An 11,737-nucleotide genomic window follows, 5' to 3' on the forward strand; every position below is an offset into this window, starting at 1 on the left:
TGCTTTGCCTATTTAAATTGATTTTAATGAAATAAAATTTAATAATAAACTTTTAATAATCTAGTTCAACATTCGCGCAATAACAGGTTGTATGTACAGCACCAATAAACAAATCGCATTTTCATTCCGACAGTCTTAGTTCTTGCAGGTAAAAGTTAAAGACCTAAAACATAAATAAATAAATTAGTAAATTTCAAATGTGAAAGTATTTTACAACACGTATGAGAATAAAGAGATTCCAGAGCATTTATATTTTACGAAAATTTGGTATATTTGAATAAAACAAATAGACTTTATTCTATTAAATATATAAAAATAAACAATATAGTTTTAGATCGATAAAATTTTTACATTTTATTGATACTATAAAATCGTTTAAGCTTTATTTATATTAAAATATAATTGATTCTGTGACTTTTGTAACAAGAATAAGACATACGTAAGTTTTTTTACCAAATTGATCGCTAATAAGTCATCGCAATTTAGTAATGCGAAGCATTCTTCGATCGATTTCAAAAAAAGACGGTTGCCGGTCTGGTATCCGAACATGAGAAAATTGAACAGTCGTGCCTTCTCACGGCATTCATGACTTGATCAAAGTGGGTGGACACTTGTATCGCAGCGTCAGGTTGAATCCTGAACATAGAAAGAGAAATTTATAAGACAATTGTATCAAATACTTTTTGTACATATACTGTTATACATTGAAATTCTTATTCTTATTTCAATGAAGAAACTAAAGTTTCATAGAATACAAAACATTCATGCATTACAGATGCAATATACTTTATTAAAGCATTATAAAGTAAATTGTATAGAATTTAAGGATTGAATTTAATGAATTATATTTAGATATTTTTACTTTTACATTGTCATATTTCTACTTGTACTTAATATTCTATCAATTATGTTAATTATAAGTTTACATACTGTTTGTACTTTATCTATAAGCCAATGAAATTGTTTAATTCATGTGAACTTTTGATATCAAATTAATTCGTTTTAATGAAAAAACTATTAAATATTTACAAATAAAAAATTTTGAATTTTCAAGAATCGAATTTTAAAGTGTAATATTTTCATTATTTTGAAATCTAGCTTATTGAAAAATATTAATTAGGTACTTTCTGTTCATTTTATATATGTAATTGAAATTCCGAATATAAAAAAAAGAATTTAATTTAAAATTTTTAATCCCGTCATAATTCGTTGAATTTTTTTGGAGAAATATAAAATCTTATGTTTTTCATATAATATAATAAATCAGATTCAAAACTGATAATAAAAGGTCATAAGTATATTGAAGACGCTATCGTTATATATCAATTTTTCCTTTTTTAAAGAATTTTTAATTTTCTTTAATATAAATATTATATACAAATTTGAAGAAATTATCCTACGATTTATTAATTGAAATTCATTTAAACGAAAAATGTACTTGAATACATAAAAAAAAAATCTAACATAAGATTATATATGCCATTCACATAAATGTATATGTACTACTTAAATGCAATTTCAAGTTTTCCTTATTCTCACTATAAGTGAAAACTGTGCTAATTCTAGACGGTAGAAGTCGTAAAGACGAAAGAGTATGACTCGATAAGATGATGTATGCATGAAAGACGAGCAAAAGTCTTGCAAAGGGAAAGTCATTCCGGCACATTCTTTCTTTTTTCTTAATTCGACACGTTAGATTTCACTTTTTATTTTCTTTGCTGTAATTGAGAAATACTTTAAAAAATTCAATAGTATATGTGCAAACGACATTCTAAAAAATAGAGTAATTTTTCGTGAATTCAAATTTTTTAATCCTTTTTATGAACGTTATCTTTAATCACATCCCAATTATAATGTTTCGATTATATGAGATACAGACAATATTTATTATATTTATTTTTTTTTTTAATTATCCGACATTATTACATATAAAATTAATATACGTATTAAATATGTTTGTGCGGATTTGTGATTTGTAAAAGTTATATGATTGTAAATGGAATTTACATGCTTAAAATATTTGAATCTAATCAAACTAAAAGAACAAAAATATTTATAAATATGTTTAACATATTATTTGTCATCTACTATACAGCTGAGTAAGAACTATAAAGAAAAAGTTAAATCAATCTTAAAAACATTTATATAAAGGAATTTTACCAGCCCAATATCATAAGATGTTTATCAATTATACAGTTAATCAGTAAATATCTGCATTTTTTGCAATATAATGAATACTTTATAATGAAATATGAATGTCATTGGCAATTAATCATATTAATTAGAAATTTTTATTAAATGAATTAACTATATTAATATAAGTTTGTATTTATTTTGTGAACTTGTATATATTCTATATTATTTCTTTGCTCGACAAGTTTTTCAATATAATTAAAACAATACTTTACTCTACAATAAGTTTGCTTCATAAAATATTATTCTTTAAAAAATAATATACAGGGAAATAATAATTAATTATTAAATAAAATAAGTAACGACTTAATAATCAATTAACAAATAAAAGAAGCATATAAATATTATTACGTATAATTACATTATTATTAAATATAAAAAATGATATTATTACAATACAACAAACAATATAGCGAAAATTTTTTTACACGTAATAAATACAAAATCATTTAAAAAACTTTTATATTAAGTAAAAAATTTTCTAAAAATCTCAAAAATATTTATTATTTATTTTCCAACTAATGTTATAATGATAAAATTCTAATTATAAACATAAAAAAAATCATTCTAATAAAGCTACTTAGTAAACAATTTTGAAAAACTCTTAAAAAATATCAAAAATGTCCTTAACAACTAAAATTCCAAAGAAAAACTATAATCTTATGTAAATACCGATTAACGACATAATTTAAAAATTCGAAATAATAAAATTTTCAATTTTAGAATTTATACAAAAAACCTTAAATTAAGAGCATGTCAATTATGAAATTAGATGGAAATATTTTTTTTTTTTCAATTACTATATATATATATATATATATATATATATATATATATATATATTATTTATACATACATATTCAAAACTACAGATTTTTTTTGAATTATACTTACATCTTCAAAACTCCAGACATTTTTTTTTCCATAAACATATAAGCATCAGAACCACGCCTGACCATGGCGTCACAAAAAATTCTTTTAGCGCATAATGTACGCGTCCAATCACCAGGTATATGTCCACTATTTGCATCTATTATTTCGGTCTTCTCTAAATTTTGAAGAGCATCATTAAGTTCATCATCATTATTAACACTGTTCAAACTACGTCTCAGTCTTGATCTTATTCTGTTTCTCATCTGAATTCCATTAGACTTTTTCGATAAACATACAAATATTCATTGTTAGAATTTATTAAATTGCTCTTTATTAGCATTTATTATGTATTATTATAATACAAGATCCTAATTCCAATGTAATTGGTATTATAAATCTCTATTTTTAAAATTAATATAAATAAATAGATGGCATTATTAGATAATTATTATTTTACATTAGCATAAATTATATCTTAAAAGTCTATAAAAAGTTGCTTATTATTTTACTATTTTCTTTGTAATATCAAAAGTTATTTTTTTTATAACTTGTATTATTTTGTAATAATGAAAAAATAATAATGAAAAGTTCTGTATAAAAAGAAAAATATAATTTTTCACATTATTGTATACAATTTGAAAATTAATAAATAATACATCTTTATATTAGTTAAAATTAATGCGCAAATGCGTTAATTTTTTCATTAAAAAAATATAAACAAAAAATATTGTGTCTTACATCATCTTTTATTGCTTCTGATTGCCTTACAATAGCATTTAAAGCTTGATGAATCACCGCTTCAGCAAAAGCATCTTCATTTTCTATATGTATTTTATTATTCTCACTATTTATTCTATCATCAAGTAATTTGGAAGGTAAATCCACTTCTACGATTTCGGTAATCGAGTCAGCACCTTTCCGTTGAATTTCCCTGTTTATTACAAAAATTAAACTATCGTGAAATTCTTATTACACTATAAAATATATATATATTTATATATTACAGTATAATTCTTTTAAGTATTAAAAAGTCTTGATTCTATTAATTTTTAATGTTAGAAATATAATAAATACATTAAAATAGCATTCAATATATTTAAGTAATTATAAAAGAACTTTTTAATGATTCAAATAAAAATTAATATTTTACTTAAGATTTTTATTTTAATGTCATATAGATGAGAAAAGCTTTAAAAAATCAATAATATCACTATTATTTTATTAAATTACTCTTAATCGTATTTTATAGAGAAAATCACATTCGTCACCTAAAATTAACAGGTATATTGTCACTATTTCTCTTTCTCCTCGTATCTGTTTCATGTATTCCATTATTCTGAACAAGAATGTACACTCCATCGACGTTCGCTTCAGTCTCCGAATTCCCATAAGTCTGCGGCGCCTTGTTATCGTCTAACTGTGAAATGATATGCAATGTCCTCTCTTGATCATCCGATGTATTTAGTATTGTTTCATCGTTCGACCGTTTTAACATATCAACATCGAGGTAGCGACCAACTGCAACAGCTCCAATGCCCAAAGCTGCACCAGAGGCCATAAGTCCAAGTGCCGGTATGAGAACCGAAGATCCTGCGGTCACAGTACCAATCTTGTCCTGAGCATAATCTTGTGAGCGTACTTTTGATAATCCAAGATTTTCCGATATTTTACGAGTTGCTTCGACAAGAGGATCGATCACCGGTTTTGTTAACTCGGATACCTATATACATTTTATAAAAAACTATTTTCATTTCATAAATACTTTTTTAATTATGCTACATTCAAAATATTCTGCTTTATGATCCTTCACAATTTCTCGTCAATAAACATTCACAGAAATATACTTTTTAATACTAAATTTATTTTCTAAATTTACTCCAAATACCTATGTTAGAATAGTTTTTGTATATTTAATTGATTATATATTGAAATTATAGAATAGAAGAGTTATGTATTAATAAACTAATAAAAATACAATATTTTAAATGATAAACACTGCACTAGAGTGCAGTTTTTTTAACGAAGCAATAAAGAACAATGTTGTAAAAAATATTTAAGAAACTGTGAAAATATGATTAAAAAATATAACAAAAATAAATAAAATACAATTAGAAAAAAAAGATTAATATTATGACAATGATGGTTTTGAAATTAATAAATGAGGAGCATATAATATTTGTAAATTAATGTAAAACATTTAAAACCAATTTATTCTCTTTATTTTGATCATCATAAAGTTCTTTATCATTTACGGAGATATATTTTATTATTGAGAATAAAGTAATAAAATTTATGATTGAAAACATTGTTAATGTAAAAAAGAAATGAAAGAAACAACGTGGAAAAGAATTTCTATTTAATAGATTTAAAATAAATAATAATTTTCCTAAAATATATTAGTAATAATAATAATAATAATAATAATAGTACGATAATTAATGAGATGATAAATATAAATTATTAAAAATCAAATGTTAATGCTAACTATTATGATATAATATTATGATATAATAGATGATGTGCAGCATTATATGACTACGATTAATGAGACTAAGGCTTAAAAAGAAAAATATTTATATCAATACAAAAATCTATATAATAATTATCTAAGTAATTATTTAATTTAATTTGAGAAAATTTATAGTCGTTATTTATCTTAAATTCCCAGATAGTAGTTAGTAATTATTGCTTAATATGCTAAAGTAGCTGGCACTATATATAAGAAATTTTACAGACACTAATTTATTACTTCATCCAATGTATAATTACTGCTACAAACCTATTATTATAAAAATACAATATACAATTAATACATTATTTAATATACATTTTGTACAATATATTGTCATTATACGTTATTTTTAAATGTTTAATAAAATATTTTGCAATTAATTGTATGTTATTTGCATTTATTTTATACAGCGTGTACACCTGTACAATAAATTATAATTCTTATTTTTACATTATTCAGTTTTTACGTGTCTATCTACATTTCTGATAGAGTATCAGTTTTTACTGAATGTTTTCTAAAAATTTGTAATTGTATCTTGTGCTTACCTTAGCAACACCATCGGTAAAATGAGTCTTCAAATTCTCGGATATTTTTACCCAAAATGGTGCTTCACTCATTGGTCTCTTTAGCCCGTAAAAATGTTGATTTGGATAGTAATTTTTAACTGTGTAAGAATCTACAATGCTTTTATCATTCAATACATATTTCTTCTTTTGTCTATGTTCACCATAATAATAATTCTGAGAATTCTGATTCTGATTCTGTATTAATTGATTATTGTACTGCTGATTTATTGGAGCTGTAGTCACATCGTCTATCTTTTTCTTTTCATTTTGCACTATCTTAGCGGGCTGTACGCCTAATTCAGGATGTGCATACTGCAATACTGGTGCTCGGCTTCCAGGCTTAATATTAGAAATTGGTGACTTGCGGGAATCAGGTGGTGAATATATTCGCGAGTTAGGATAAATTGCAGCTACTTCAGGTTGCAGCATCCGCTTATGTATACTAGGTCGATACGTATCCTCTGCGGTTTCATAAATTTCCGCAGCTAGGACCTCGTTTCGATATGTCTTTGGTTTGTTCAGATTATTCTCTGGAGTTTTTCCGTACCTTTGTTTCAGAATTTTTATTAGATTTTGGAATTGGAATTCAGAAGTTTTATTGTTAAATCTAATGGAATGACTAACTTTATTTGAACATCTGAATGTTTAGTATGTTAGTATTAGAATTACATACTCATTTATTTTCTTAAATTTGCAAGTAAATAAAGATTGTCAAATATTTATACTGTACAATAAAATAAAGCTATTTATAAAATACTAATACTTAGTTTAAACCTTATATTTACAATAATAAATTCTTCTTTATTTTGGTTCCATGTCTATATTATTTATCATATATTACAATTTACATATATTTATATTATAAAACATTTTTATTTTAAAACAAAATAAAGGAAATAAAATAAAATATTTACAAATTTTAAACATTTTTAAAAACTTACAACGATAAATAATGCGAAGTCAGAAATATTTCATTCAATTATTATTTTTACTATCTAATAATAAAGTTAGTATTTATCAGTCATAAATAATACAAGTAATTAAAAATTTAAAGTGGTACATTTATTATGAATAATTAAATTAAATAATTTTATTCATAATAAATAATATTAAATTAAACTATTTGATTTTTATTTCCAATTTCTTAATTTCTGGAATTAATTTTTTTATGTTTAAAAATCGTATATTGAACTCACATATATAAAGGCCTTTAATATTATAAAAATCTCAATTGATATTCCTATTTACTATTTTGATTCGACTTATATTTTAAATTGGAATCGAAAAAATAAGAATTTCGTACGAAAATTATCTGTCGCATTGTTATTTGAATAACAAGCTGTGTTTCAATAATTATATAAATCAGATCTTAGAATATTCATAACTAATAATATTACAAAATCACTTTTCATAAACTTATTTCTATTTAACCATTCTAGTTATTTCTATATGAAATGCATTGTGTGTATATGTTTGCAATTTCAATCTAATTTAAATATTTAAATTTGATGAAATTTTGGACTTTTACTGTCTTTAATGTTATCCTTATTTATGTACTTTTCACGCCGAATTTACCAATTTTCTGTCAACAAAACTCTCAGCTACTTACTTTCTCCTAGAAATATTACTATTATATTAACTGACCTAATGTCCATGTCGGTGAGCGAATTTATTCGAATAGTTTTCAAAGTTTCTTTACATAAGAACTAAATACATAACAAATTATAGAATTCGTAGCCATTTAATGCTTCATAAATCCTAAAAACATGCAAATGATTAGAAAATACTATTACGTATGGCTAATCCATATGAATCTTAAAATAAATTTACATATGTATTTTATATTATTTATATAGAAAACGATTTAAACACAAAAATTTATGTAGAACAAAATATGATCAAATACTTAAATTATTTAAATCCTATTTAACATAACATTTTGTTAAGAAGAAAAATATTAAATTAATAATAAATGTATTAATAAAAAATCAAAATGTATATTCATATAATTCAGAGAAAATAATTTTCTACATTTAAGAGAAACTTTTTTTAATAGTCAATTAACCAAGGAACAAAAAAAATTTTAGATTTCTACATATAGTATATGGGTATATACTTTCGACTTGTGTACCATGATTACTAACAAAATGATTCTTATTTACGCAACCGAAATTGCGAATTTAAAACCTGTTATGCATTTCCAACCCACATAGTAATATAAAAACAAATTTTTCATAAATAAGAATAATTTTTTTAATATATCCACGACTAAACATATTAGAAGTTATAGTTTTTAACATGTGTATAAATTCTAGGTAGAAACCTATGGAATAACTAAAAATATTTAAATTTTCGTAAAGAATAGCTTATATGAATTAACTAATTTAAAATATCACGATTTTAAACTTACTTTGAAAAATCTTAATAAATTATAAATGATGTGTTTGTACTGTTAAAAAAAAATTATTGAAAAATTATATTCAGATATTTTGTCACTTTCTTTGCAAAGGAAAATAATTCAAAGTATATCTATTCAATTAATACAAATATCATTATTAATCAATATTATTTTGCTATTTTATTCTTTATAATTAATTGTAACTTAATATTTGTAAACTATTTTCTATATTTGTAATATTTATAGGATTAAGAGAATAAAATTTAAAAAATTCACACTTCTCCCATTTGTTAAAATTTTTGAAAATAAATATGTTCAATGTGAAATATTTTAACAATGATTATGAAATTCTTTTGTCAAACATTTAGAAGTTTATACGTATAATTATTTCAATTAATATTATTCTATATTATACTATTTGATTAGATCTATGTATTCTTCGAAAATAAATTTTATTTTGAAAATCAATCTTGTTTTTATATCGTTGTATAATATTGAATAACAGATAGTAACTGGATTTATTGTATACCCCAAATAATTATCTAAAAGACTTCTGAAATGTAATGACAATTTGATAAAATATAAATTATATATATATATCAATTATATAAACCATCAAATGTTATAATTAAACATATTTGAAATGATATATTTTAATTTCGAAACATATAATGGTATTTGAATGAAAATATAAAAGAATATATTATGTCATTACTTATAATAAAAATTATTAAAGTACCAATATACTTTTGAATAATTCTATAGTATTTTTAACAGTATTTTATTGACACTACATATTATAAATAAATAATAATGTATAAATCGTTAATTTATATTAACAAAATTTAATTTAGACTTATAGTCTAAATAATGTGAATATATTTTATAGAAGATTCATAACTACACAAAAATTAGAAGAAATACATATTTATAAATATTTAGAAATACAACTAAAAGCAGCGCCATTTCATATGAGATTACTACGATGAATTAAAAATATAATTTAATCTTATTAATAATTGAGCTGAAATTTTGCAATTTATTTTTTAAATGTTAGATTGGTATTTAACAAGTTTAGTTGTGTATATTATATGTGAACGAATGATGGTTTTTATTGCTGATTCAGGGAGATATTATAATTTTACTGAAAATCAAAAACATGCTTTTACCATTTTTTTATTTTTGATTAGAATGACATAAGCCACAATTTTTTCGTATTGACATAAAGATATTAGACGATATGACAAATGTATAGTTATGTATTACATGTAACCAAAAATTACAAAACAAAATTAAATAAAATATATACGATAAAGATGTAAACTAGAAAATTTGTTAAAATTTTGATGGTCAAAAATTAAAGTATAAAAATAAAATCAACTCAAGATAAAGACTTTTATTTCTTCAGCTTAGCTACAGTAAAGCTATATAAATTGTGATTATTGCTTGAATTAATCCATAATTATGTAAATGCATAAAACCATTTTTAAATCATAACATAAAAACATTGTTCAATCTAATTCAATCTAATAAAATCTATATATATATATATATAAGGTTTAATAAAATTTTCCGTAACATTAGTAATTTGTAAAAATATACAAGAATTTAATTATATTAATCTTTCTATGCTGTTATAGGTGTGCTTCTTTCAATAAGCTCAATGCAAAAGAGGCTATTTTTTATTGGCTCGTTATATTCCAAATACATAATACAATCACATTGGTGAATAATATGATTTCAAAAGTGTTAATAATGCAGTTAATAATAGACTTCCTTTACTACCATGCATTCCTCACCTGCGATTTACATCTTCGAAAAATCTCTCGAAACCTTGTCCAGATTTTAATAATCCTCTTTCTGTTGTTGAAGAATCAACATTGGTAACTAATTTATTATTTATGACTCTGGCATTCCTCCAAATTTGAATCTTATCAATTGGTTCATCTGGCACTCTTCTACCATGCACAATTGGTGTACCATCAACATCTAGCGATATAGACGATCGCTTAGGTTCTGACGATTGTTGACTTGGTTGAGGTTTTACACTAATCTCTGAACGCACTACAACTTCTGAAGGGACGTTCTTTGCATCACGGTTCTTCAGTAGATTGGCGCCTACGTTTGTGCGTTGGATGCGACGAGACTCGTGAGGTAAAAATGTATAACGTATAATTCTTTCATCAGAGCCATTATCCGCAGCAACACTTTGGAACCCTCGAGAGTTTTCCAGTTGATCAGAAACAAGCCAGGAACTTTTTTGGGTAGCTGCAGGTTCAAAGGGTTTTTCCATTGGCTTCCAATTATCAAAGCTGCGATTTACAGGTAACCAATTTTTTTTAGGCTCTTCTTTAGCATCCGATATACTAGTCCAAATTTGTAAACGGTTCCACGGATCAACATCTACATTTCTATATCCGATAGTCGGAGGTGTAGATTGAGCTTTGGTGGTTGGCGTTGCTGATTCCGAAAAGGATCCATTGCGAGTATTATCATTACTAATATCGACGACGGATTTCTCACGACGCTTAACTATGAGAGTGGCAATATTTCCCTCACTTGTTCGAACTTTCAATTCTTCCGTTTCTCCAGGTAAGCTTCGAGATACCTTAAGCATCGTGCGTGTGTAGCTGGGCTTAGGTAGCTCATCATTTGACGAAGTTGCAAATGATGAAATTGTTGAGAGAAATATGACTGCCAATAGTATCTGACAAAAAAAAATACGTTTAAACTTTCAAATAAAGTAATTTAATCATAAAAAGTAAATCTTGAAAGATTTTTTCGAAAAGTAAATGAGGAATAATTTAATACAAAACAATTTTGAGAATTTTCAAATAATATTGTCGTTCAAATCAACTAAATTATTCATTATAATAAAAATCTATCACGTCTCTTATTTCTTTACTATAAATTATGTATACATATTTAGAAAAACATTGTAAATAATTTACGTTTAATAACATAAATTATTAATCTAGTTTAGAATTTTTAATATGTACTATGAATTTTATATATTAAAATGAAATTTCATGTTTTAAAGAAATATTTTTAATATTAATTTAGTATGTATAAGCAATAAAGTTCGATCAATTTAAAATGAGAATTAATAGTTTAAAAATAAAATCATTGTTATATTCAAAATTTACACTTAGAAAAGTAAAATATGAAATTTATAAAATTAATTTGTTTATTATA

At 23.6% G+C, this 11,737-nt stretch overlaps 1 protein-coding gene across 1 annotated transcript; it reads right to left on the reverse strand.

Moving 5' to 3' along the window:
* LOC105367430 (uncharacterized) lies at positions 1 to 11,245 on the reverse strand. Its single transcript, XM_011506138.1, has 7 exons — positions 10,342 to 11,245; positions 6,124 to 6,691; positions 4,335 to 4,786; positions 3,805 to 3,997; positions 3,088 to 3,344; positions 440 to 636; positions 1 to 163 (listed from the first exon to the last, which is right to left on the reverse strand). Exons 1-6 carry the CDS (start codon positions 11,157 to 11,159, stop codon positions 513 to 515), a joined length of 2,412 nt encoding a protein of 803 aa, XP_011504440.1. The 5' UTR covers positions 11,160 to 11,245; the 3' UTR covers positions 1 to 163; positions 440 to 512.
* Between the last annotated feature and the right edge of the window lie 492 nt (positions 11,246 to 11,737).

This window comes from Ceratosolen solmsi, unplaced genomic scaffold (assembly GCF_000503995.2).
Source record: "Ceratosolen solmsi marchali unplaced genomic scaffold, CerSol_1.0 scaffold10, whole genome shotgun sequence".
Lineage (NCBI taxonomy): Eukaryota > Metazoa > Arthropoda > Insecta > Hymenoptera > Agaonidae > Ceratosolen > Ceratosolen solmsi.